The sequence below is a fragment of the Geotrypetes seraphini genome, chromosome 10 (genome assembly GCF_902459505.1).
Source record: "Geotrypetes seraphini chromosome 10, aGeoSer1.1, whole genome shotgun sequence".
Classification (NCBI taxonomy): domain Eukaryota; kingdom Metazoa; phylum Chordata; class Amphibia; order Gymnophiona; family Dermophiidae; genus Geotrypetes; species Geotrypetes seraphini.
The window spans coordinates 121,583,288-121,610,407 of NC_047093.1; the positions used below are offsets into that span (position 1 = coordinate 121,583,288).

The following is a 27,120-nucleotide window of genomic DNA, read 5'->3' on the forward strand; positions in this document are numbered from 1 at the left end:
TTCCTATCGAAGACTGAAGTTCTGTCTCTTTCTCCTCATGGTCAAAGTCTTGACTCTTACACCCTCCTCCTTGCTAGAATTGTAAACCACTTTGAAGTTTCCCATGTTAGGTGGGGTAAGAAATCTGAAATAAACTTGGAAATTTGGAAACACAAGAAGTGCTGCCTCTGAGGGGTAAATCCAGAAGCAAACAATGCAAGAAAAAAAATCCACCTTTCTACAGTCCTATACATAAGACAGCGCAAAATGCATTTAGTGAACAAGTGGCTTTATTAAGCAAGAAGCCAAAGGGCCACTTGTGGGCCCCCAGGGCCACAGGCTACAAGGGAAAAAGCCTCCTCTGAAATCTTCTGTTTGTACAATAGAAAATTACCCCCCCCCAATCCCTCCTTCTGTGCCTCAGGCAGTTGCCCACCCTCACTGTGGACAGCAAGATCAGAAAAGACAGCTGTTCCAGAGACTGGTGGGCGACTGAAGGTGGCCCCGCTGGGACTGCTGGTGACAGGGACACACTGGTGAAGGTTAGGAGGTACCTGACCCACTGTCACCACTCCCCTGTTTCCTCTCGGGAGGGGGGGGGGAGATTCTGCTTTGTGCAAGCAGGACATGCCATGATTAAAATCAGGACAAACATAAAAAGTGCTTCTGATATATCAACAGCTGACTTAGAGCTGTAGAGACCCTGCCTTCACTTAATGGAAGGGAGATGATGGGGGGTTGTTTCTTTTTCAATTTTAAAGTTCACAGGACTAATACATAGTAGAAAAGCCACTGGGGGAGCACTTATACCCCCCCTTTGGGTGATACCAGTCTACCCCTCCCCAGTGGGGATTTCTGCAAAGCAGAAGGGAAGGGGGAGATCACAGCTGCTATCTGCTCCATTTCTCCCCCTCTCCCAGCAAGGCTTCCTGAGGTTTTTGTTTTTTTTTTAAACTTTTCCAGCAGGTTGGGAGTCTGTAGTGTTCACAGGGCACCGGGTTCATCTCAGTATTTCCGATACGACTTCTGGAAGTCACCGGTGTTCAGCCGGGGTCGAGGCAGGTCTCCAAAGAGCTGACTGTGATCAGCAGCCAAAGCCCGCATGCTAGCGGCAATCCGGTCCAGGTCTGGAGATGGCAACTGAAACAGGGAGTGGAGTGGGAGAAGTGCTTGAATATGGGGTTGGATTAAATGGGATAGAATCCCCCCTCCCCCCCCCCAACGGCACAATAATACAGGTAACGGGAACTGGGTGCTAACAAGATGGCATCTATCCCTCTCCTATTCCCACCCCTAGTATTTTATTTATTTATTTTAAAAATTTTACGTATAAAGTTTTAAACAAAAATGTTACATACATAAAATTTTACAACAAATGAACACAGAAAATCACAATTGTGTTTTAAGTAGTTTTCTAAATGTGCCCCTATTACCACATTTCCCTATTTGCCCACAATGAAGCCCCTTGCCCTCCCCCCACCATCAACAAGACATCTCCTTGTTCCATGCAGTGAGCAGGAAGGGTTACGAGCCCCTTTCTTACCTTGCCTCCTTCTTCATCTGAGGTCCGGCTGTGCTGCCTTCCTTTATACTCCCAGAGCGGCACCGAGACAGGCAGCGACTTGGCATACTGCTGCATGGACCTCTGAGAGGGCGGCTGGCCGGGGGCATCTTCACTCAAGCTTCCATCTGAAAGAAGAGAGCAGAGGCCATGTGTAAATAGAAGCCAGAAATCCTCACACTCACTTGATCGAAGGAGGGCTATATAAGACTAGCCTTATCGGGTCAGACCAAAGGTCCATCTAGCCCAGTATCCCGTCTTCATGGAGGCTAATTCAAGTCACAAGTATCTGGCAAAAACCCAAACAGTAACAGATCGGTAGCATGGAATGTTGCTTCTCCTTGGCAAAGTACTAGGCCAGATACTAGGGACCTGGATTGGCCACCGTGAGAACGGGCTACAGGACTATTGGTCTGACTCAATAAGGCTATTCTTATGTCACTGATCCAGGGCAAACTGCGACTTTTCCCATGTCTGTCTCAACAGCAGATTATGGACTTTTCCTCCAGGAACTTGTCCAAACCTTTTTAAAAACCAGCTACATTAACCACTCTTACCACATCCTCTGGCAACGCATTCCAGAGCTTAACTATTCTCTCAAAAAAAAAAATTTCCTCCAATTGGTTTTAAAAGTATTTCCCTGTAACTTCATCATAAGAACATAAGATTTGCCACTGCTGGGTCAGACTAGTGGTCCATCGTGCCCAGCAGTCCGCTCATGCGGCGGCCCTAAGGTCAAAGACCAGTGCCCTATTTGAGTCTAGCCTTACCTGCGTATGTTCTGGTCCAGCGGGAACTTATCTAACCTTTTCTTGAATCCCTGAAGGATGCTTTCCCCTATAACAGCCTCTGGAAAAGCGTTCCAGATTTCTACCACTCTCTGGGTGAAGAAGAACTTCCTTACATTTGTACGGCATTTATCCCCTTTTAAGTTTAGCGAGTGTCCCCTAGTCTTTGTAATTTTTGACGGAGTGAAAAAAATGATCCACTTGTACCCGTTCTACTCCACTCAGGATTTTGTAGACTTCAATCATATCTCCCCTCAGCCTTTTCTTTTTCAAGCTAAAGAGCCCTAACCTTTTTAGTATTTCTTCATATGAGATGAGTTCCATCCCCTTTATCATCTTGGTCGCTCTTCTTTGAACCTTTTCTTGTGCCACTATATCTTTCTTGAGATAAGGAGACCAGAATTGAATGCAATACTCCAGGTGAGATCGCACCATTGAGTGATACAGAGGAAAGAATGGGAGAGAACTGTGATATTAATGCAAACAGTCTAGACCAGGGGTAGGCAATTCCGTTCCTCGAGAGCCAGAGCCAGGTCAGATTTTCAGGATATCCACAATAAATATGCATGAGATAGATTTGCATCTCAAGGAGGCAGTGCATGCAAATCCATCTCATATATATTCATTGTGGATATCTTGAAAACCTGAACTGACTCCAGCTCTCGAGGACCCCTGGTCTAGACCATCTGGAAGTTAACATGCATCTTCTCCAGTAGGAGCTCAGGGTTCTGGGTACAAACCCCTTGCAAGTATTTTTCAAACCCACAAGGGAAATTTGAGAGACTGAAGGGTGTGTACAATTCTGGACACCATATATAAGACCAAGAGTATTTATAATGCCTCTGCACTGCTCCATGGTGCGACCTCACCTTGAGTATTGCGTTCAGTTCTGGCCACTGAATCTCAAAAAAGATATTAACAGAATTAGAAAATGTTCAAAGAAGAGCGACCAAGATGATAAAGGGGATGGAACTCCTCACATGTGAGGAAAGACTAAAAAGGTTAGGGCTCTTCAGCTTGGAAAAGAGACGGTTGAGGGGAGATATGAATGAAGTCTACAAAATCCTGAGTGGAGTAGAATGGGTACAGATGGATCAATTTTTCACTCTATCAAAAATTACAAAGCCTAGGGGACACTCGAAGTTACATGGAAATACTTTTAAAACCAATAAAAGGAAATTGTTTTTCACTCAGAGAATAGTTTAAGTTCTGTAACGTATTGCCAGAGCATGTGGTAACAGCGGTTAATCTAGAGAGATGGACAAGTTCCCAGAGGAAAAATCCACAGCATGGCATTGAGGTGGACGTGGGGGAAGCCACTACTTGCCCTGGGATCGGTAGCAGGGAATATTGCTACTCTTTGGGTTTCTGGCTACTGTTGGAAACAGTACAGAGAAGGGTGATAAAAATGATAAGAGGAATGGGATGACTTCCCTAGTGGCTAGGGCTCTTCAGCTTGGAGAAGAGACGGCTCATGGGTGATATGATAGTCTATAAAATATCAAGTGGAATGGAAAGGGTAGATGCGAGTTGCTTGTTTACTCTCCAGAAATGCTAGTAGCTTCATCGCATGTAGATTTAAAACAAACTGTAGAAAATATTTCTTCACACAACATGTAATTAAACTCTGGAGTTCGTTGCTGAAGAATATGGTGAAATCAGTTAGCTTAGCGGGGTATAAAAAAGGTTTGGATAAATTCCTAAAAGGGCAATCCACTGCTTATTCCTAGAATAAGAAGCATAAAATCCATCTTACGCCTTGGGATCTAGTTAGGTACTTGAGACCTGGGTTGGCTACTGTTGGAAACAGTACTGGGCTTGATGAACCTTTGGTCTGTCCCAGTATGGCAACTCTTATGTTCTTATGAAACTGGGCTACATGGACCCAGTATGGCTCTTCTTATGTTATACAGTTAACCAAGATATAAGGAACTGATTTAGTTACAGTGAATGCAGCAATGAGTGTACAGTCAATCACTCTATGTATTAAAGGCTTGGAGAAGAGCCAGGCCGTCACTTGCTTGCACTGTTTAGGAAAAGAGTTTAAGCCGCTTTTCATTCCTATGAATGGGGTGACCACCTCTGGCAGGAATTTAGGATCACTGCGTGATGTTACTCTATTATGATGGAGCTGAAAGTAAGGTTCACATGACTAAAGCTTGAAGTTCGCTTATTTCTCTAGCTGAAGGAACTGCTATTAGAAAAAGTATTTCCTAGGTTAAGATTCTTGAGAGACAGTTGGGGCTTCATGGACTCAAATGACATTTTCACAAGAAATGTATGGACAAAGTTCCGTGGCATAGGAGGCTTCTGTATCAAGGGTTAACTAAACTAAACTAAACCTTAGGTTTGTATACCGCGCCATCTCCGCAAGCGTAGAGCTCGGCACGGTTTACAGAGTTAGGATAGAAAGGAACTCCAATGAAGGGTTATAGGAAAGGAACTAAGAGGGTATAGAGGGGCCAGGGTACAAGCGAGGGGGGAGGTTCTGCCTTTCAAGAACCTCAAAACAACTGGATAATGGGAGGTCAAGACTCTGTGAGGATATGATAGGCTTGGACTGCAAAAAGATGTATTTTGATAGAGAACAAGTACTACAATCCCTATAACTTAAGAACATAACAGTTACCATAGTGGGACAGACCGAAGGTCCATCAGGCCCAGTAACCTTTTTTTAAACCCTGCTAAGCTAACTGCCTTCACCATATTCTCTGGCAATGAATTCCAGAGTTTAATTACACGTTGAGTGAAGAAATATTTTCTCCAGTTTGTTTTAAATCTACTACTAAGTAGCTTCATCGCATGCCTCTTAGTCCTACTATTGTCAGAAAGAGTAAACAAGAAATTCACACCTACCCGTTCCACTCCACTAAGGGCTCCTTTTATCAAGCTGCACTAGCGGGGTTAGCGCGCGCGACTTTTAATCACGCGCTAAACCCGCACTGGCCAAAACACTACCGCTTGCTCAAGGCAGGTGTTAGCGGCTAGTGCGGCTGGCGGTTTAACGCCCTCAGTATTTTATAAACCTCGATCATATCACCCCTGAGCCATTTCTTCTCCAGGCTGAAGGACCCATCCCTTTTATCATTTTTATCTCCCTTCTCTGTACCTTTTCTGTTTCCGCTAAATTATTTTTTGAGATGCAGTGACCAGAATTTAACAAAGTATTTGGCCCTGAACACTAGAATTCAGACTAGGCTAGGCCTGAAATAAGGCAGGGAAGCAGTGAAGACATTTTTCAAACTGGTCTGCTACTGGTTAAAATTTGAGCTGTAGAATTTTGAACAAGATTTGCCTTGTGAATGATTTTTCTGGGTAGCCCCACTGCAAGGATATAATTCAGATAACAAAGCTTGTACATTAGGCTTCAACTGTGGTCACTCTTATCAGAAGAGGTTCTAATCCCAGCTCTGCCACTGATGAATCATTCTGCACCATGCACACGTCGAGGGTTTCGGAGATGCAAATCTAGTGAACTCACCATCTGTGCTCTCTTCAGACTCAAAGAAAGGAGGGCACTCGGCTCCAGGAGAATCCTCGTCCATCACAAACAGACCTACAGGGAAAAGCCACAATCAGAAGTCTAGTAAGACCAGCGGAGAGAGACAGCAGCCCAGTGATACACCAGCTCAGACGAAGGGTTTGGAGGAGGTTACTGGCTGAGGAATGCTGCAGATGAAGTCTGGGCATTAAGGTCAAGGTGAATTGAGGGGCCACGCCACACTAGGGTTACCATATGGCTCCAGAAAAAGGAGGATGGATTGACACATCCAGGTTTTACTTCCATTGCTTTCAACCGAGATGACTCTGTCTGTCCTCTTTACTTTCATTGCTTTTAGTGGAAGTAAAACCCGGATATCTCAATCCGTCCTCCTTTTTCTGGAGCAATATGGTAACCCTACTCCACACGGCACACTGGAAATGTAGTAGGAAGGGCACAGGAGTCCTGGAGATGGGGGGGGGGGGTCTGCAGTGAGCAGGGCACAGATCTTTATAGATGGAGTCTGGGGGTGCAGTAGTTGGGACCTACCAGTGGTATCACTTGGGTTCTCCTGTTCGATGGTGCGATCCAGGCTCAGGCTGTTCTCGTTGTCATCAGGCTCCTCCTCCTCTTCCTCCTCTTGTGGTTGCAGCAATGGATTGCTGTCAGGGGCCCAGAGTGGAGGGGGATGCTTGGCCCGCTCACTGTCCTCACTGGCATAGATGGAGGGGTAACTCTTTGAGTATGAGTCTTGGCCCATGGCTGGTGCCTCTTTGCTGCTGAAGGTGCTCAATGGCGTGGGCCGGGCAAACGTCGTGGCTTTGTGCATGACTGTAATATCCTCTATGTAGTGCTGCAGAGCATCCCGGAGAACACCTCTACCATGGGATGCGTACGAGAAGCCCGCCTGGAAGTGAGGCTTATAGGCAGTGATTAACACCACGTCATGGCCCGTTTGCAGGCGATACCGCTCTGCCGCGTTGATCAGTGCTTCCCAGCTCTCCTTGTGATTGTCCGCCATGTCTGTCATCGTGGTTGCTGGTGGTCTCCAGGCCTGGAGAAGAAAGAGAAGAAGAGCTTGAAGCTCCAACATGGGCAGGCGTGACTTGGGTTCAAATCCCACCACTGCCACAGACCACGTGACTTCAGTTTAAGCAGAGCTCTTGTTCACTGACCATAGAACTCTCTTAAAACACTCCCTGTCTCCTAAACAATGATCTGATCCCAAGCCTGACACCTTTACAGATTTCTACTCTGTTCAAACATTATTATGTACCAGGTCAACATGAGGGTGAATATCAGCAAACCATCATTGCAGAATGGTGGGAGTTTGACAGGTTCTCTGCAAGATTAACCAACATGTGCAGAGGCCCAGTAAGAGCTCAAGTACAGAAATAGTTACAGATTATTTAATTTAATAATTCATATATTCCGCATATCGTACAATTGTATGCGGATTACAAATTATTCAGGCCCTCAAGCATTATTCTCCCACTCTTATCTAATCATGTACCTGGGGCTATAGGGATTAAGTGACATGCCCAGGGTGACTAAGAGCAGTGCAGGATCTGAACCCACAACCTCAGGGTGTGGAGGCTGTAGCTCTAACCACTGCACCACACTCTCTCAATTACACAGGGTGCAGTGACAGAGGAAGAAGCTCCAAATAAGAGAGAGGGTGGAGGTGGGCAGAGTCAACCTCTTTACCACCCCCACCCCTCCCCCCAAGTGGTAGCAGAAGCAAAAGAATCCCAGGGAGGCTGTCCAGGGCTGCCCAAGTCCGGTCCTCGAGATCCAGTGTCAGGCCAGGTTTTCTGGACATGCACAATGAACATGCATGAGAGAGATTTGCATACCAAGAAGGCAGGGCAGGAGGTGAAGCAAAGGAAAGGGAGACCTGGCAGGGGTGGGCAATTCCAGTCCTCGAGATCCAGTGTCAGGCCAGGTTTTCTGGATATGCACAATGAACATGCATGAGAGAGATTTGCATACCAAGAAGGCAGGGCAGGAGGTGAAGCAAAGGAAAGGGAGACCTGGCAGGGGTGGGCAATTCCAGTCCTCGAGATCCAGTGTCAGGCCAGGTTTTCTGGATATGCACAATGAACATGCATGAGAGAGATTTGCATACCAAGAAGGCAGGGCAGGAGGTGAAGCAAAGGAAAGGGAGACCTGGCAGGGGTGGGCAATTCCAGTCCTTGAGATCCAGTGTCAGGCCAGGTTTTCTGGATATGCACAATGAACATGCATGAGAGAGATTTGCATACCAAGAAGGCAGGGCAGGAGGTGAAGCAAAGGAAAGGGAGACCTGGCAGGGGTGGGCAATTCCAGTCCTTGAGATCCAGTGTCAGGCCAGGTTTTCTGGATATGCACAATGAACATGCATGAGAGAGATTTGCATACCAAGAAGGCAGGGCAGGAGGTGAAGCAAAGGAAAGGGAGACCTGGCAGGGGTGGGCAATTCCAGTCCTTGAGATCCAGTGTCAGGCCAGGTTTTCTGGATATGCACAATGAACATGCATGAGAGAGATTTGCATACCAAGAAGGCAGGGCAGGAGGTGAAGCAAAGCAAAGGAAAGGAAAGGGAGACCTGGCAGGGGTAGGCAATTCCGGAGCCAGGCCAGGTTTTCAGGATCTCCACCATGAATATGCATGAGATGGATTTGCATGCACTGCCTCCTTAAGATGCAAATCTATTGTGGAGATCATGAAAACCTGACCTGGCTCCGGCTCTCGAGGACTGGAATTGCCCACCCCTGCTCTAGGGTAGTTGGGAGGAGGAGGGGGGGGTTGGTGGGGGCAAATAGGGAAGGAGGAGTAGAGACTAACACCATGGAGGGGGTTGGGGTTGGGGGCGATCACTGGATCCCCCCCCGGTCGCTCTTTACCTGCGGAGCCTTCTCGTTGTTCCGGCCTCACTCTCCTCCCCTCCAGCCCTCTGGTTACGTCACGCTCTGACCTCTGACCCTGCCATTCCCTCCGTTCTGCGTGGGGAGGAGCGTGACCAAATTGCCCCGCACAAGGATGGCGCCCGTAAGACACGGGGGCGTGGCGGCGGCTGTTGACGAGTCAGGGGAGCTCGAGGCGGAGCGGCGCAAGCCCTGCGCCCGACCAATGGCTGCCCCGCATAAAGATGGTGGGGCGGGGCCTGTACGCGCAGCGGCGAGACGGACGAGGTGGGTTTAGAGGCGGGGCCTGGAGGAGCGGCCGAGCACGTAAGGGGTGGGACGGACGTTGGCGTTGCCATGACAGAGCGTGTGACCTGCTCCGGCGGCCCTTGGTGCGGAAGTGACGTTGGGGGAGGCGGGGCCTGCCCTGGTGTTGTGGTGGGGATGGAGTCTTGTGAGAAGGTGAGTGAAGAGAGGGATAAGGGAGAGGGGGAAGAGGACCTGGAAGTAGTGGAGGGAGGGAAAAAGGCAAAAAGTCGAGGGAGGGATGAGGGCAGAAAGGGGGGAGGGAGAAGGAGGCAGGAATGAGGGTACAATGGGGGAGGGGGAATGAGGGCAGGATGGGGGGAGGGAGAAGGAGGCTGGAATGAGGGCAGAATGGGGGGAGGGAGGAGGCAGGAATGGCAGAATGGGGGGGAGGGAGAAGGAGGCAGGAATGAGGGTACAATGGGGGAGGGGGAATGAGGGCAGGATGGGGGGAGGGAGAAGGAGGCTGGAATGAGGGCAGAATGGGGGGAGGGAGGAGGCAGGAATGGCAGAATGGGGGGGAGGGAGAAGGAGGCAGGAATGAGGGTACAATGGGGGAGGGGGAATGAGGGCAGAATGGGGGGAGGGAGAAGGAGGCAGGAATGAGGGTAGAATGGGGAGGCAGGAATGAGGGTACAATGGGGGTGAGGGAGAAGGAGGCACGAATGAGGATAGAATGGGGGAGGGAAGGGAGAGAGGCAGAATGGGGGGGGTGTCTTTTTTTTTTTCCTACCCTGATTCAGATATCTTTCCAGGAACAAAGCTGTAGAAATCAAAGCAACCCCTCCCCCAGTCTGGGGGGAGTATGTTGGAAACAGGAAGGGAGTCTGCTTGTGGGTGCTAGGGGTCCTGAATATCTGAGTGGGAATAGCTTGGAGGTTGTAAACTCCCGGTATCTGGTGCCCGTTGTCAGGCAAGGAAGCAGCCTCAAAGTTTAGGGTTCCTGCTGCCCAACTGTTGCCACATCAGCCATTGTAATATTTTTATTTCTCCAGGTGGTTTTTGAGAAGGATGGAGTGTTCCTCCACACCAATGCTAAGAGACAGCAGGACCAGGACTCGCTAATCCCCGGACTTATTCGCATTATTGAGAAGGTAGAAACTCCTGCTCTTCCAGGCTGAGAGTAATGGTTACAGTTTGATAACCTGTTTGATTTCACACCATAACCTGAACTTGGACTTCTGTAATTGTGTAAGGTGGTAGCTACCATAATTGCAAGCAGTTGGGAATTTCAGAAATATTTATTTATTTATTCTTCTATGCTGCAGCTGGGGCTCCTGAAAAGATATTGATCAATATTTTTGCCCTAGCTAAGACTCTGAACCAGCTCTCGCCCTGCACACACTTTTTTCTCTGGACTTCAGCATCCATCACCACTCATTTGGGTTATGTGTTCTGCACTCCGGCAAATATATTTAGTGAGAGCTGAAGGATCTGGAGAGGCACAGTTTTACCAGAGCGAGAAGCATCAAGCAAATCTGATTCTTTAGCAACTCTCCAAACCAGCATAGGTTAATCTTACAAGCGGGTATATATCTCGTCATGACCAGCAGGTGAAGACTGAGACAAAACTTTGGAATTGTACATATCATGTGACCCCTCCCTAATTACCTCAGGCTTCTTTCAGTCTCCAGCAGGTGTGGTGAGCTGTACCCATCGCCCTTGGTAGGGCTGTTGGAATTTGTTTAGGAATTTTTGTCCTTTTGTTGCCGGACTGAGCTTGGGTAGACCCTATTTGGGGTTTTGTCTGACCTTGGGGGTGTCAAACCTGGTGGATCTCGAGCTCGGTTCCTCCCCCTCCCCTTTCCTCCACTTCCCAACATTTTTCTAGAGGTGCCTCAACAGTAAGTCTTACCCCCTAGAGAGCCAGTGGAGTCTGTTCTGTGAAAAAAAAAAAAATCCTGAGGTAGTGTCGGTCTGAAGGGTTGCTTTCCCTTTAAATTTGCTGTAAATTACTGTATTTTTCAACTAACCAGCACTTTTCTTCTAGCTAGGTCGCGTATGGACCAATTGAGCACTTCTCAGGGGAAGAGGTGCACAATTTGGTCCAGACGCGAGGCACTCGCAACCAGCCTGAAAACAGCTGTTTGGGCTGGTGCGTTGGAGGAGGCTCGTCGGCAGCGGGTGCTGGTGTCCAGTGCTCCCCGCTGCTAGTGCCTTGCGAGCCGACAACGGTTTGCAGGGAAGCCCGGTCTTCCCCTGCCGCCCATGGAGGGATTTCCTCAGCCGCCAACGGCGTGGCTAGGGATTTCTTATCAGCTGTTTTTTTTTCTCTCAGCTGATGCCGACTTTTGCCTGCTTTAACGGCTTTGACAGTTCAGGCTTCCCAGCCGCTACAGGCCCTGGATGGTTTATTTTTGGCAGGAACTTTGCCATTTTTAAGCAATAAACCCTCCATTTGCTCAGGATCAGGTTTCAGCTGGGACCCCTGCTCGGGCAGGCGGTCCCATGGGGCTGCCGGGGTTTTTTTCCCCCAATTTATTTTTTAAAATTTATGCTGAGCTTATTTTCACATGGCCTGGGGTTTTGCAGTTGGCTCGGGGGTTTCGGGGGAGGTTGTGCCCCCTGCACCCTCTTTGGCTTTGTATTCCTCTACTACTTTCACATCTCCTCCTCCTCCCTCATTCAAGCTCCCGTGGGTGGCATGGAACAAAGACTTGTGGTCTGATGAGGTCTGGATGAGGAACTGGACCCTTGGGGGAGGACCTCCAGGATCCTCTTGAGGGGACGGCCGCTGGTAGCAGGGCCTTGTTTTTTCCGACTACCAGCAAGGAGGTGTCCGCGGTGCACTTTTTCACAGAAACGAGCTCCCAGTTTTGATTCAGCAGATCTCGGTTTTAAGTTTTGATGAGACGTGCCACCTGAGACCCTGCGGGTTGGGGACCCCCTTCAGGGGATCCTCCCGGCGTCCCGCTCTTTTTCTATGCATCAGGAAATTCAGGATATTGTTCTGGCGCAGTGGAATATGCCAGAGGAGCCATTTTGGTTTTCGCGCTCCATGGCTCATTTGTATCCCATCCCGGAGGGGGATAGGGCTACCTTGAAGTCGCCAGTGGTAGATGCGGTGATCTCTGCTGTTTCAAAGCGGCATACTGTGCCCGTAGAGGGCGGTTCAGCCTTACGTGATTTTGAGGAGCGTAAATTGGAGGCTTTCCTTAAACAGAATTTTAATGTCTGTCTTGGGGTCCAGATGGCTATTTGTGGGGGGGCTCTTGGCTTGTGCCGTGTTTCAGTGAGCCGAGCGTATTCTTGACTGAGTCTGATGATTGATCCTTGGTGGATCAAGAGGTCGTGAAGATTGAAAAGGTGGCCTTGTTCCTCTCCGACACCCTCTATGACTTGGTGTGGTCCTCTGCCAAGTCAATGGCATATGGAGTGGCCGTGCGTCATATCTTGTGGCTATGCGCTTGATCGGCGAATGCAGCTTCCAAGACTTTAGAGGAAATCCTGGGCCTTTCGGGGGTCTTTTTGTTTGGAGAGGATTTAGATAAGTTGTTACAGACTTTGACAGATTCTAAGGTGCCCTACCTGCCTAAGGACCGTGTCCGCCAGACGGTTAGAAGAGGCACTGCTAGGGGGCGTCTGCTGGATTTCCGCAGGTTCTGCCCTGGGCATGGGGCTGCTACCTTCCCATCTTCTGGGTTTTCCTGGGGGCGTTTCAGCATATGCAGTCCTTTCGGGGAGCCCATCGGGGGGAGGGGCTGGGAATCCCGCAACTGCTTCCCTTGCAGCCCGTGCTGCCCAATGACTCCTTGCCGGCACCCCCTCTGGTTCCAGTGGGTGCCCGGCTGCGCGGGTTTTCTCACAAATGGTCAGAGATCACATCCGTTCAGTGGGTCCTGGAGGTGAATCGGGATAGTTATGATCTAGAATTTGCCCGTTCCTTGCCAGATCATTTTCTAGCTTCTCCTTGTCACGCCGAGTGGAAGAAGCAGGCTTTTCGCCAGACCCTTCAAGGATTGCTAGATTTCAGAGCTGTGGTTCCAGTGCCCCCTCAGGAGTCTGGCACCGGCAGGTATTTGATTTACTTTGTGGTGCCCAAGAAAGAGGGGACTTTTCAGCCCATCTTAGATTGGAAGGGGGTCAACAGGGCTCTCAGAGTTCCATTTTTTATATGAAGACACTGCGATCGGTGATTCTGGTGGTTCAGCTGGGGAAGTATCTAGCCTCTCGGCCCTCCCATCAGCGCTTCATTCATTTTACGATCTTGGGCCAGCACTTTCAGTTCTGTGCACTCCCTTTTGGTTTGGCCACAGCTCCCCTGATGTTCACCAAGGTTATGGTGGTTGTTGCAGTGGCCTTGCAGACAGAGGCATTCAGGTGCATCCTTACCTGGATGACTGGTTGATTCACACGAAGTCCTTCCAGGAGAGCAGCCGGGTTACAGCTCGGGTAGCGGAGTTCCTGCAGTCACTGGGATGGGTTGTCAACCTTGCCAAGAGCCGGATGGCCCCCTCGCAGCGCCTAGAGTGTCTTGGGGTTGTGTTCAACACCTCCTTGGGGAAGGTCTTCCTCCCACAGGCCTGGGTAAGCAAATTACAATCTCAGCTTCGCCTGCTTATGGCATTCCGGTGTCCTCGGGCACAGAATTTCCTCCAAGTCTTGGGGGAAATCCTGGCTTTTCTCGACGTGGTGAAGTAGGCTTGGGCCCACATGCGTCCTCTTCAGTATGCCCTGCTTCGGAGGTGGTCATCCCAGAGCCTTAGTCTAGATCACTCTGTTCCTCTGCGGGGCTTGGCTCGCTGCAGTCTTCATTGGTGGCTCCAGGATTCCCATCTTGTTCAAGGGATGAGTCTGGATCAGCCACACTGGATGGTGCTTCTCACGGATGCCAGTCTTCTCGGTTGGGGAGCTCAGTGTCTACATCACTCAGCTCAGGGCACCTGGTCCACAGAAGAGGCGTCCTGGTCAATCAATGTTCTGGAGACCAGAGCCATCCATCTGGCGCTGTTAGCCTTCCACTCCTTGATGGGCAAGTCGGTCCGGGTTCTGTCAGATAATGCCACGGCGGTGGCCTATGTCAGTTGTCAGGAGGGCACCAAAAGCACTCATGTGGCGCAGGAGGCAGCTCTGCTTATGATCTGGGCAGAGTCGCATCTTCAGGACATCTCGGCCTCCCACATGGCCGGAGTGGACAATGTTCAAGCGGACTTCCTCAGTCGTCACGTGTTAGATTACCAGAGAGTGGTGTCTAAGCCACATGGCTTTTCAGTTGATCGTGCAGACTTGGGGTCAGCCCCTCATGGACCTGATGGCCCTAGAGGTCAACGCCAAAACACTACGTTTCTTTAGTCGTCGCAGAAACGGTCAGGCCAAGGGTCTGGATGCTCAACCATGGCCAACGGAGGGGCTGTTGTATATGTTCCCTCCGTGGTCATTAGTGGGCAGAGCTCTTCTCCGCATTGTTCGTCATCCGGGTCTTGTGGTTCTGGTGGCTCTGGATTGGCCCAGACGCCCATGGTATGTGGATATGGTGCGGCATCTGGTGTTGGATCCTCTTCCTCTGCCTCTTTCGCCCGATCTTCTGACTCAGGGCTCTATTCCCATGTTCAATCCGGGTCCCTTTTGTCTTATGGCTTGGCTGTTGAAAGGGAACGCCTAGGTAAGAAGGAGTATTCAGATAAAGTGATCTCCATTCTCTTGGGGTGTCGCAGACTTTCCACCTCTCGGGCTTATGTGCGAATTTGGCGTATATTTGAGGGGTGGTCGCTTTTCGTGCTTGCCTGCTTAACATCTTAGAGTTCTTGCAGGATGGCCTGGACAGGGGCCTGGCTTGGTCTTCTCTCCGGGTTCAGCTTGTGGCCCTTTTAGCCTTTTGTGGCTTATTATGGGGTCAGTGTCTGACTGCCATTCTGCCATTCTGCCATTCTGACTGCCATTGATGTCGTTCGCTTCTTGCAGGCGGCCAAGTTGCTCAAGCCTCCTGTGCGACTGTCTGTTTCCTCTTGGGATTTGAATCTGGTCGTGTCTGGGCTTGTGCACCCCCCTCCCCTACCCCCCTACCCCCGTTTGAGTTTTAGAGCGCCTGCTCGTTGAAGAACCTTATTCTTAAGGCGGTCTTCTTAGTGGCAATTACTTCTGCTAGACATGTTTCGGAGCTGCAGGTTCTCTTTTGTAGGTCTCCCTTCCTCAAGTTTTCTAGGGAGAGGGTCTTGTTGAGGCCTGTTTCTTTCTTTCTGCCAAAGGTAGTTTCTCCTTTTCATATCAATCAGTCTGTGGTCCTCCTGGTCCTGGGTAGTCGGACAAGTTCTTCTGAGCAGAAACAGTTGCGCAAATTGGATGTTGGTCGGGTCCTTCACGTCTACTTTGCGGAGGACCCAGGAGATCAGGAAATCAGATCATCTTTTTGTCCTTCTAGTGGGTCCTTGTAGGGGAGATGGCACTTCCAAGGCTACCATTGCGCGCTTGATCAAGGAGACTATTGCTTCCGCTTATCTTCTTCAGAAAAAGACTTCTGGAATTTCTCAAGGCTCACTCCACTCAGGGTCATGCAACTTCTTGGGGTGAGTCTTCACTGGTGCCTCAGTGGATATTTGTAAGGCGGCGGTCTCGTCTTCTCTATATTCCTTTGTCAGACACTACCGTGTGGACATTCAGGCGTGTCGGTATGCGGTGTTTGGTGAGCGTGTTCTGGTGTCGGCCCTTCGGGGGTCTCACCCATGATGGGGACTGCTTTGGTATGTCCCACTTGTAAGATTAACCTATGCTGGTCTGGAGAGTTGCTAAAGAAGGAGAAATTAGGTTCTTACCTGCTAATTTACTTTCTTTTAGCCTCTCCAGACCGGCATAGGACCCCACCCTGTCAATTGTCCTGTTATTGCATGCAGATTTTCATTTTTCGATCGGTTTCTAGTATTTTTCTAGGGCCAGGGAGATTAAGAACAGCGGCTGCGGCTTGGCTGGCGTAGCTGGTGAGCTATGGGGACCTTTGCTATTTACATTTGTTCCTTTGAATTTTCCAACAGCGTTCCTGTTTTTATGTGTTGATACTCCTGTTCGTAGTCGTGTTTGTTTTTCTGTATATAGTTCTTACTTCTGCTCGGCTATTCGGCAGACTGAGGTAATTAGGGAGGGGGTCACATGACATGTACAGTTCCAGAGTTTTGTCTCAGTCTCCATCTGCTGGTCATGATGAGATGTATACCTGCTTGTAAGATTAACCTATGCTGGTCTGGAGAGGCAGGTAAGAACCTAATTTCTCCTTCCTGTGGATGGCTAGAGACAAGGATCCAGGGCAGTAGCTGAATGTGATTTACTTGGATTTCAGCAACGCTTTTGACAATGTGTGCACACGGCACATGTGTAATAACCTGAGCAGACCGGGGCAGGTTTAGATAAACAGAGAGCAGTGCTGAAGAATTCAGTCTGAGGAGAGAGCAGAGATTAGTGGAGCGTCTTGGGGACTGGCCCTGGGGCAGGTTCTGTTTAATAAAATTGTCAGCATATAACAGAAGGGTTAGAAGGAAAAGGTTTTTTTTTCTCTTTCTGGACAACTCTTCAGATCATAAATGGAATAAGAAGGGAAGATGGGGAGATTAGTTTTTGCAGGCTGGTTCTTACGGCAGCCAGGCTTGCTTTGGTTTGGTCCCGAATTTGTAAATATTCCAAGCACAGTTACACTTAATACTGGTTTATTTAGTCAGATATACAGAACTACCGATTAAGGGGAGAACAGCAACAGAGGGATAATAATTATGAACTGCATGTAGAAATGAATACATGGTTTGAGGGCTGAGCACAGTAGCATGGTAGACGATAGGCCCTATAAGTATAGCAGCTAGAAATACACTACATTCAAAGTATAGGACAATTTAGGCCCTATAAGTATAGCAGCTAGAAATACACTACATTCAAAGTATAGGACAATTTTAGGCCTTCTTAGTGAAGGTACATGTAGTAGGGAGATAAGAGATCTTGCATCGTTTAGCACCGAGTGTGCGACTAGGGGCTTAGTTTCACCTGTAAGTCAAGTGGAGGGCAGGATAAATTTGCTGGGGTAGAAAATAGAAGTTAGGGGTGTGTTCAAGAGAGTGAGGTAAAAAGGTGGGTTTTTATTGCTTTCTTGAAGTTTAGTAGGCCTATCAGTGATCTGATGGTTGGTGGGATTGCGTTCCATAATTTGGATAGGAAGTATAAGTAGGAGTGTTTGTGAGCTCTTTCCAGAAGGAGGGTTCGTGCCAGTGGGGTGGACAATCTTCTCTCTGTTTGTGATTGTAGGGGTCGGTTTGGAGTGTAGACTGTTTTGGTTTTTTTTGCCATGTAGGATGGGCCCATTTTGACAAAGAATTTGAAAGCTAGTGTAAGAGCTTTAAAGATGCAACGTTTCCGGATGGGTAGACAGTGTACAGCAGCCAGAGCTGGAGAGACGGGGTCATGAATAGACAGGTTCTACCAGTAGAGTTTTCCTCTAGAGTATTGGGAATCATTTTAGATTCTTCTCTTTCTTTCCCATCATTATTCTCTTTCCACCTGATTAAGAAATGTTATATTTTCCTTTGGTCAAAGGCTCTCGATCAACCGGCAAAATTGCTCGATCCTTTTCCTTTCTATTGACTGCACTATGGAATGACCTTCCTGTTCAGATACGATCATGTATTTCTTTTCAGGTTTTCTGTAAAATTTTTAAAACTATGGAAAGGGAGGAGTGCTGGGGTGTTTTGGATGGGATTGGTAATGCTGTGTTTTTCCTCACTGTTCACCACTCTCAGGCCTCGGATGTGGTCGTACAGTGGACGCCGGTGGATGAGATCGGTGATGCACCCCAGATTGTCTACTCCAAAAAGGTGACCTTACAGACATGCCAGTACCACTTCCTTAAACTAATCCCAGTCTCCCTATTGCTTCCTGGTAAAATCTCTTTTTACTGCAGTGGCACTGCATCCCTCTCAGTGCCCCCAAAAGCCCTTTCTTATGACTTTATTTTGTGTTCTTCTGCAGGAGTCCCCTGGGAATGTGGCGTGCCGTGCAGAGGAAGATTTTTATGACCCAGGCTATGAACCAGACTGGGCTGTGATCAGCACCGTGGGGACGAGGACCCGTTCTTCGGAGGAGACCCCAGGTAGCTGGGTTTCAGTGAGGAATGTTGCAAAAGTTTGATGGATAGAGTGAATGTTTGGAAAAAATGCAGACGGAGCTGGTGTGCAGGAAGCCACCTGCTCTGTCGATGGCACCTTTCTTCGCTCTGTGGAATCCGCAATTTATTTTGTGTATCTTGCCTTGCAGTGAAGGTTGGGCACCGTGGAAAGTGGGCCTTCTCCCTCAGCTTGTCGGAGCTGAAGTCCATCCGGAAGAATAAGCCGGGCCTTGGCTGGTCCTATCTCATTTTCATGACCAGGGATGGTGTGTCCATTCAGGCCCTACACTTTCACCATGGGGGTACCAAAGCACTTCTGAAGGCCCTCTCCAAATATGTGATCCTGGCCATGTGAGTGTGAAAGAGGGGCGCTGTTTGGAGGGAGGAAGGGAGCACACTCTAGAGCAACGGTTCCCCAGTGCAGTCACAGAAACGGAGCTGCCCAGTAGAGGCAGCTAGCATGGGGCCTGTGTGTCAATGAATGTTCACAGGACTGGTTGTCGGGTTTGTGAGTGCACATTGACACCCCTGTGCTGACTGGGGCCTCCATGGCTGTTGCTTCTGTTTTTATGCTTTGCATAAGTTGGGGGTGGAAGAAGTGGATGAGAGAGAAGGGAAGTGGAGGTCTACTGTTTTATTTTCATTATCACCCAGATCGTATGAATTTTAAGGTATTTTAATTATGCATGATCCTCTATCTTACCCCTGTTAATCGCATCGAACTTCATGGTGTATTGCGGTATATAAATAAAATTTTATGTTATGTTACGATAGGAGATAGCATCTTCTGTTGCTCTCTGGGCTGGTGACACCGAGCATCTGTTTCTCTTGCCACAGCTCTCCCAAAGACTCCCGTCTGTACCTGGTTTACTCCCATGATTCTTACGCTCTTTCTCACTCCTTTGATGAACTCCAGCTCTTCGATGATAATTCTTCCCACCTGGTGTCGGTGAGTGCACATGCGTTTTGTGTGGATCTTCTGGCCTGGTGTAGAGAATGCAAAGGTTAAATTATTTGCAGGGACCAGGAGATGGCAATAAGAGCACTGGCCTTTGTGGGCTGGAAGCCTGAGCCTGTGGGGGTTGCTGCATTGTGCCCCCATGGGGAAGGGGAGGCAGGTGGAGAGTTGAGCCGAGGCTTGGGAAGATTAGGAAGTAAGGGTGGGCTGAGGACAAGAAAGCTGGAAGCTGAGTTTGGAAAGTGGACGAGTGGAAGATATTCCCTGGGTGAAAGGATTGATCCAGCAAAGGGGGGGGGGGGGCAGAAGCTGGGAAGAGGGGTGAGAACTTGTCCTAGGAGAGCGTTTTCTACATTAACGCATTCTCAGTATTCGTCAAACTAAGATTATATTCTGTTGTTTTGACATGTCTGTGCAGAATCTCCCCCTCCCCCATTACATGGACACACGTGTGGCTGCGTCTTCGGCCATGTTGCATCTTGGGTCTTGCTTTAGTACTATTCTCTAATTTTTAGACACAGTAAATGACAGCAGAAAAAGACCCGCAACAAGGTGGCCAGGGCTGTGCCCGCCATGCTTAAGTTTTTTTCGTTTTGTGTTGCGCCTCCTCTGTTTGCCCCTCACATGGTTTATATGTTTTCTGTCCTTGTTGTTTTGGTCTCTGTTGTAAATATTCTCCTTTGTGTGCCTCAGTTTTTCCTCTCCGCTTGTGGTTACAGCGCTTCTTACAAGACCCCTATTCTGCCACCTTTGGAAGCTTTTCTAAGGTCACCAACTTCTTCCGTGGAGCTCTCAAGCCACATGAAGGGTCCCATCAGAGGCCACTGTCAGAGATGGCCACAGGGCTGGAGGATGAGCCAGGGTTTGAGGTCATCACCTGTGTAAGCATGATCAGAGAAACGATGGGGTTGCGAGTGGGGAAAAAGGAGACCAAGGGGATCAAAGGAGGGAGGGAGGAGGGTAAGCAGGCTGGTGTGCAGTGGCGCTATAGTATAATTTGATGTTGAGGTGGTGGAAATTGTAGTATTTTTCCCTGTCATGATCTTGTTGGGTGCTGTAGCAGGCTGACCTGGGCGAGAGACCAAGTGTTGAGCGTCAGCTGGCAGTGACGGAGCAGGAATGGGAAAAGCTTGTGGATGCAGATGGCAGAGTCAGTGGCGTGGAGGACCTGAAGAAACGCATATTTGCTGGGGTAGGCACGGATCTCCTGTCTGGTCTCCCTCGCACACCATGGCAGTGAGCACTGAGTCGTCTCTTCCTATGTACCTTTGTCTGGAGGCCTGGCTTCTTTTTCTCTCTTCTGATACTTGTCATTTCCTGTCGAGCTGACTGTCCTTCAGGGATAGGTTTACTTTTCAGCTGAATGGCCCTGAGTTGTCATCTTGCCTCTTTGACAGGGTTTGAGTCCTGGTCTGCGGAAGGATGTGTGGAAGTTTTTACTAGGCTTTTACCCCTGGGAGAGCACATCCGAAGAGCGCAAGGCACTGCTGAGAAGGAAGACGTGAGTACTATTTTTAGCATATGGGATCTCTGAGGCTGTGTCTGTCTTTGCACCAGTGCGGGGCGCTTGAGAGGTGGAGGGCAGGAGGTGAGCAAGAGGTATATACACAGGAACATGCCCATTTGTCTCTCCTCAGTGATGAATATTTCCGTATGAAGCTGCAGTGGAAGTCGGTGTCTGAAGATCAGGAGAAGAGGAACTCATTGCTTCGAGGATACCGCAGCCTCATAGGTGAGGGAGGGCGGAAGAGGGGACTTTGGAGTTACTCTCGATGCAGTCATAGGTGAGGGAGGGGGATTTGCGGTACATGGGTTTTTTTTTTCAGTTTTCTCATTGTCCTCGCCCCTTGTATTTCTTTCAGAGAGAGATGTTAGCCGAACTGATCGTAATAACAAGTTCTACGAGGGAAGCAGTAATCCGGGTCTCGTGCTTCTCAACGATGTACTCATGACCTACTGCATGTTTAACTTTGATCTGGGTGAGAGATCCCCTGGCTGTGTAATGGATGTTATACATTGCTTACTAAATGATAGTTGGGACTGTCCCTTGCAAGCCCTCCACCTCTCTCTCACAGCGTGACTTTTCTTGCAGGGTATGTGCAGGGAATGAGCGACCTGCTCTCGCCAATCCTGTACGTGATGCAGAATGAGGTGGACGCTTTCTGGTGCTTCTCTGCTTTCATGGAACTGGTGGTGAGTGGACAGGGCACAGTGCTCTCAGGGTATAGCACCCCATTAGAGGGCATTACTACAGTCTCTGCATTGTATGGGGGCCATGTAAGGCCCCCAACACCCTCTCACTGTTAAATCCTTGGTCATTTGGAAGGTCCCTTCAAGCCCTACACATGCCACCTTTGCACCTTCAGGCTTGCTTTTGATCTGGAAATCTTCCATCCACCAGCTGGGGTCCCGCTTGCTTCTGGGCAAATATTCCCCTGAGTGTTTCTGGGGACACTGTAAGTCCCCCCCCCAAAAAAAAAAAAAAAAAAATCCCTGAGATTCATGTGGTTCCTAAAAATATCACTTACAGATGAAATTTGATCATAAGAGGAGATTGTAACAACCCAGTTCTCTGGCTCACCGATCAGCCACATACACATGGGCCATCAAAAAGAAAGCATGGTGACATGCTAAAGATTCAACTCTCAAACAAACGGGAGAGAAGTTATGGACTGTTTAATGGGGAGGATTCTCTAGAGATCAGAGTCCTGATTTTCTGGGTGGTTCTGTACTTCCCAGTTGGCAAATCCTAGTACCAGTAGAACAGACGGAGCCCAGAGCACAGGGTTCCTAAGTGATAACCCTGTGTAACCTTGCAATGACCCTCTTGCACCAGGGCTTCCAGGACCTGCCAGATGCAGTACCAGTGACCAGGGCACAGCAGGCACACAAATCTTCATCCCATCTCTGTGGGCCTTTTGGAAATTTCCAGCTACCTGACTAGACTTTCTTCTCTTTCAGCACCATAACTTTGAAGAGAGCCAGGAAGGCATGAAGAGGCAGCTGCTTCAGCTGGGCCTGTTGCTCCGTGTGTTGGATCCGGCGCTGTGTGACTTCCTGGGTATGTCTGTATTCTACTGCAAGCCCCCCCCCCCCCCAAGGCCAGTCCCTCCCACATCAACCTGCCTTCTCGCTACCCCTGTGTCCATCTCTAGCACTCTGACTGTGCATGTTCAATTTCTTCACAGATGCCAAGGAGTCGGGCACCCTCTGCTTCTGCTTCCGATGGCTCCTTATCTGGTTTAAGCGGGAATTCTCCTTCCCAGATGTGTTGCAGCTGTGGGAGGTAAAGCTTTAGGCTTTGCTTTCTTTGAGCATGGTCAACTTGTCACATGTGCGGATACCGTGGAGTGTAGGAGGCACCTAGTTTAGTTTTATTAGAACCCAAAATATCTCAGCAGTTTACAATATAGTTTTAAAAAAGCCATCACATACACCAAACCATGCAAGTGGGACACCTCTGGTACCCCAAATGCTTAGGCAAAAAATGGACTTTTGACAACTGCTTGAATTTTAATCAAGGTCGGTGCCATTCTAAATCCTTAAAGGCTTCGACCTGCCACCGGATATCACAAAAAGTTAGCGGGTGCTCTAGAGAATGACATGGAAACAGAATTTGTCCTGTCCTTGTCCCCGTGGATAACTGTGGGTAATCATCCTGTGTCATTCTTTAGCGTCTATCTCAACCTCAGTCGTTCTACATCAGCATTTGTCAGTGGCTGGGCCCATTCATACTATTGATTCTTCCCGCTTTCCTTAAAGAATGGCATGGGGGTGGTTTCCTGCGGTTATTCACGGGGATGGGGACAAATTTTGTCACTGTCATTCTCTAGAATTTGTCACTGTCCCCGTCCCTGCAGATAACCGCGGGAAACCATCTCGTGTCATTCTTTAGTGTCTATTTCAACCTGAGTCCTTCTACACCAGCATTCATCAGTGGCTGGGCCCATTCATACTCTGATTCTTCCCTCTCTCCTTAGAGAATGACACAGGGATGGTTTCCTGTGGTTAACTGCGGTGACAGGGACAAATTCTGTCCCATATCGTTCTCTACAGTCAGGAACTTGGCAGAAGTACTGAGAGAGTTCAAACTTCCAAGTTGATGTAATGGAAAGTGGTTTTAAAAGCCCATCTGGCAGCCCTGATAAAACCTCTCTGGTGGGTGAGTGAAAATATGCACATTGTCTCAGAGACTGACACTCTTTTTTTCTTTTCTATTGCATCGATAGGTCTTATGGACAGGTCTCCCCGGACCCAATTTTCACCTGCTGGTGGCCTGCGGCATCCTGGACTCTGAGCGAGAAGCCCTGATGAGCTCTGATTATGGGTTTAATGAGATTTTGAAGGTACAGGATAACTCAGTTTCCGGTTCTCCCGAATCCTCTTTGATGGCGTTGCCTGGTCACCTCTCCTTATCGCACTGAGTTTGCTTTCTTTCTGTTTTTGCAGCATATTAACGAACTGAGTATGAGGGTGAGCATGGAGGACGTTTTGTGCCGCGCTGAAGCTCTTCATCGGCAGCTGACAGCCTGTCAGGTAAGTGACTGTTTTGCTGCCTCTTGAATTCTGCTGTGGGGCTTTCTGTGACTTAATGTGACGGATTCGGGTGGGTGGTAAGTTTAGCTGAGAAGAAATCGTAGGAGTGACTGCAGAGGGTCACAGAGTTTGTTGTCATTGCCTGCTCTGCCCCTGAGACCTCTATCTTCCCCAGAGAGGACTCCTTTCCCTTGCAAACCTTGTGCAAGTTTTACCCTGACTGGAGCAATTTCAGGCATCCTGAGAGCTTTTCCTGGCCCTTCCCATGTGGTATCGGGGTGTCTGGTCTGACTGCATTAATGTTACGTAGTGGTGGTGTTTAGGCACACAGATTGCCTGCTCAGACCTTCCAGGGAACCAAGTTAATCACTTAATACAGAAATGTTTTTTTCCACCTATGTATGTTGAGGAAAGTTAGACATTTATTCCATCAGCAACACTTTACAGTATTAGTTCAGGCCATCATTTTGGCTCAATTGGATTACTGTAATTCAGTTTTTATATCTGAGTAAGGGAAGTTTAAATTGACTTCAATTGATCCAGACTATGGCTGCAAAATTGGAAAGAAAAAGTCTGACCATGTGTCTCCTTTATTGCATCAACTTCATTGGCGCCCTGAGAATACAGTAAAAATGTGCATGTGTAGTTTTTAACCCCTACTTCCTCTATTTTTGAATGATCAAAGACTCCGTCACGCTAGGAATATACATCAAGATAAACTCCCCTTCCCCTCTGTCGATCTTACATATATAGATTTAATAATAATAATAACAACTTTATTCTTGTATACCGCCACAGCACATAGTTCTAGGCGGTTCACATCAAAGAAGACTGTACAATCAGTGAAAATACAAATATCAGGGCAATACAACAATTGAAGAGAGATTATCAGGTTACAAATTTATCAAACAGGTAAGTTTTCAACAACTTTCTGAAGGAATAATAAGACTGAGCTTGAGGAATAATAGAACTCAACCAGGCATTCATTTTACCTTCCTGGAATGCAAATGTTTTGTTTTTTTTCTAAAAAATCTCTTCTAGCAACAAGATTTTAGTGTCGGATAAGCAAACAGATAGTTTCTTCGAGTAATCTTATTAGACCTATACAATTCAAAATGAGAGGAAAGGTAAACTGGGGCCAAACCGAACTTAAACTGCAACAGTAAGGGCTAACATGGTCATATTTCTTCAGACCAAAGATCAGACGGATCGCTGTGTTTTGGACAGGATGGAAGATTTGCCTAAAAGTTGTTCTATCAAAATATTTTTTAATCATTAAATCCGTATGACCCTCTAAGGTAAGATAACGATCTCACGTTACTTCTAAGATTTTAATGGAGGTAGCTATCGGTAAATTCTGGTCATTAAGATAAAGTACTCTATCATTGATTTTATCGGTAGGACTAGCAAGAAAAAACTTAGTTTTTTTTCAGGATTAAGTTTGAGTTTGGACTTAATGGTCCATTGTTCTATTTGAGCTAGAATAAATGAAATCTAATTTTTTATTTTATATCTGCTGTAAATGATGTCATTGGAATCCGTATAGTGATATAATCTGCATAGATATCAAATTTAACTTTCAAACCAGTGTGGCAATAGAGATAATGAACAATATGGGCGATAATGGAGAGCCTTCTGGTACTCCACATGGATTACTCCATGAGAATGAATATTTGCCCCCACTATATACTTGGTAAGATCTATTTTTCAAAAAGCCCTGAAACCATTTCCAAACGTTACCCGTGATTCCAATCGAATTCAAGCAGCCCAACAAAATTCCATCTTCTATCAGGATTCTTACCTCCTTTCAAATCTTTCGAAAGACTCTGAAAACTTTCTTATTCCAACAATATCTAGACAATTGCCGAATGCTAGGAAAATAACTTTGGTATATCGCCAATAGCAATCCTTGCCAATTCAGGTAGTATTAAAATTTGGCCTACACTTATGTTCCATCTAGTTGTATCTAAAAAAACTATAAATTTGTTTTCATCTTTATATTAACCGAATCGAGCTCCAATTTTGGGGATGATGCGATATATAAACCCAAGTCTTAGATTAGATTAGAGCTAAGGAACAGAGGCCCCAGCCTTCTGCCTCCCTGTGCCAGAGAAAGGTCAGTCTGATGCACCAGTCCCTTCCAGGTAGCAGTGTAATGGCAGGCCAAGGCATGTCCTGGAGTAGTGTATGTAGGGTCCAGCTGGGCTGGGCAGAGCAGAACCTGCACTGGAGCCCTGTCAGGCTGTGTGGGGGTTCACAGAGTCATAGAAATGTGTTAACTATTGTGGGGCATTGAGTTGGTTGTACTAGACAAGGGATAAGCATTCACAGAAATTTGTCTATTTTCTTTGTCAATATATTTTTTCTCTATTTTTTATTTATTATTTTTTCTCTCTCTCTCTTTTGTAAATAAAACCAACTCCCAGGAACTGCCTCTTAACGTTCAGGAAGTTCTGGGTCTTGCAAAGGTCAAATCCCCAACCCACAGCACGGAGAGTGATGGCTCCCCACAGCCGCTGTCTCCCAGTCAGACTCAGGAGCTGGAGCTGACAGACAGCGTGTCCCCCAGCCAGCCTGATAGCAGCATCGAGATCCTTCCTCCAGAAGATACTCCCACACCACAGAGCCTGTCGCCCTGAGCCTCCATGCCCTTCAGCTCTCCTTCCTTCCTCTTCCCTAGCCAGCTCAGCAGCATCAAGAGGATGACCACATTATGAAGCTTCTCATCCTGAACCTTCCTGACTGCGCTTGGCTCTCCTCCTCCTCCAGCCTTACAGCAGAGTGAAAAGCCAACTAATGGAAGACCGTGCTGTTCTACAGAGCCTACGTGTGGCTCTCTGTCCCTGCATGAGTGTAGACTATGGACTCTCATTACGGGACCATGGAGTGCTTACTTGCTAACTTTAACCATTCAGAAGACTGAATGAGCAACTCAACACAAAGAGAAAGGCGAGTGATGAGCAACTACTTCTGACCCAGCTCAGAAAGCGTGCTCTACAGGGAGCCGTCCTTCTTGACTTTTGAACTTCACTGCACTGCATGGAACACCTCTAAATGCCTTTTCTGTTCTTTGTACTTTACATATGCTGTATATGTATGTGTGTTTGTGTCCAAGGTCCTGTCTTGCAGCACAGTGATTCTCACCAGTCCTGCCGGTTTTACTTGCCGGTGGGTGGGACTGCTTAGCTTTGCTTTGCTTTGTGGAGGGGAGCAGAATTTTGATTTAAGACTACGATCCTGGAATGGGCTTCCTTTGTACAGTGCAATAAACACTAACTCATTTTTAAACTACTGTCCTCTGTTTGGATTTGACACATTTTCTTAAGCAACAGAGCATTCCAGCAGAAAGGGTTCCTTCCTAGATGATCTCTCTCCTCTAAGCTAATCCCAGGCTTTTCTGAATTCTGTTCATGTCCATGCATCCATCACCCTTTTTAATGGTGTTGCTACTGAGTCTGCTCCCTCAGTCTCGTAGAAGGATCACTTGTTGTAGAACATGCTTTCCTTAGCATCCTTACCAGACCAGTCCAGAACATATGCACTCTGTTCGTTA

At 47.9% G+C, this 27,120-nt stretch overlaps 2 protein-coding genes across 3 annotated transcripts; one reads left to right on the forward strand and one right to left on the reverse strand.

Moving 5' to 3' along the window:
* Nucleotides 1-241: 241 nt before the first annotated feature.
* Nucleotides 242-8,851, reverse strand: AKT1S1 (AKT1 substrate 1). The gene is made up of 5 exons (XM_033960785.1): nucleotides 8,695-8,851; nucleotides 6,359-6,863; nucleotides 5,810-5,884; nucleotides 1,523-1,668; nucleotides 242-1,119 (listed from the first exon to the last, which is right to left on the reverse strand). Exons 2-5 carry the CDS (start codon nucleotides 6,837-6,839, stop codon nucleotides 985-987), a joined length of 837 nt encoding a protein of 278 aa, XP_033816676.1. The 5' UTR covers nucleotides 6,840-6,863; nucleotides 8,695-8,851; the 3' UTR covers nucleotides 242-984.
* A 151-nt stretch (nucleotides 8,852-9,002) lies between these two features.
* On the forward strand, nucleotides 9,003-26,859 carry TBC1D17 (TBC1 domain family member 17). Of its 2 annotated transcripts, none has more exons than XM_033960783.1 (17): nucleotides 9,003-9,156; nucleotides 9,996-10,094; nucleotides 17,709-17,783; nucleotides 17,938-18,058; nucleotides 18,223-18,424; nucleotides 18,911-19,022; nucleotides 19,751-19,912; nucleotides 20,092-20,223; nucleotides 20,429-20,532; nucleotides 20,669-20,763; nucleotides 20,894-21,010; nucleotides 21,124-21,224; nucleotides 21,993-22,092; nucleotides 22,220-22,317; nucleotides 23,261-23,377; nucleotides 23,481-23,567; nucleotides 25,994-26,859. In XM_033960783.1, exons 1-17 carry the CDS (start codon nucleotides 9,052-9,054, stop codon nucleotides 26,204-26,206), a joined length of 2,040 nt encoding a protein of 679 aa, XP_033816674.1. In that variant the 5' UTR covers nucleotides 9,003-9,051; the 3' UTR covers nucleotides 26,207-26,859. The 2 variants fall into 2 exon arrangements, with proteins under 2 accessions (XP_033816674.1, XP_033816675.1); XM_033960784.1 differs by having other exon boundaries at nucleotides 20,095-20,223.
* The last annotated feature ends 261 nt before the right edge of the window (nucleotides 26,860-27,120 follow it).

What these genes read in the sequence shown, in the direction of transcription:
- AKT1S1 (XM_033960785.1), bottom strand. Translation starts at nt 6,839, where the DNA reads ATGACAGACATGGCGGACAATCACAAGGAGAGCTGGGAAGCACTGATC. An exon ending in GTCTGAAGAGAGCACAGATG is followed by an intron (nt 1,669 to 5,809) that starts GTGAGTTCACTA and finishes CTCTTCTTTCAG; the next exon opens with ATGGAAGCTTGAGTGAAGAT. An exon ending in CAGATGAAGAAGGAGGCAAG is followed by an intron (nt 1,120 to 1,522) that starts GTAAGAAAGGGG and finishes TCCCTGTTTCAG; the next exon opens with TTGCCATCTCCAGACCTGGA.
- TBC1D17 (XM_033960783.1), top strand. Translation starts at nt 9,052, where the DNA reads ATGACAGAGCGTGTGACCTGCTCCGGCGGCCCTTGGTGCGGAAGTGAC. An exon ending in AAATATGTGATCCTGGCCAT is followed by an intron (nt 18,425 to 18,910) that starts GTGAGTGTGAAA and finishes CTCTTGCCACAG; the next exon opens with CTCTCCCAAAGACTCCCGTC. An exon ending in GGCAGCTGACAGCCTGTCAG is followed by an intron (nt 23,568 to 25,993) that starts GTAAGTGACTGT and finishes ACCAACTCCCAG; the next exon opens with GAACTGCCTCTTAACGTTCA.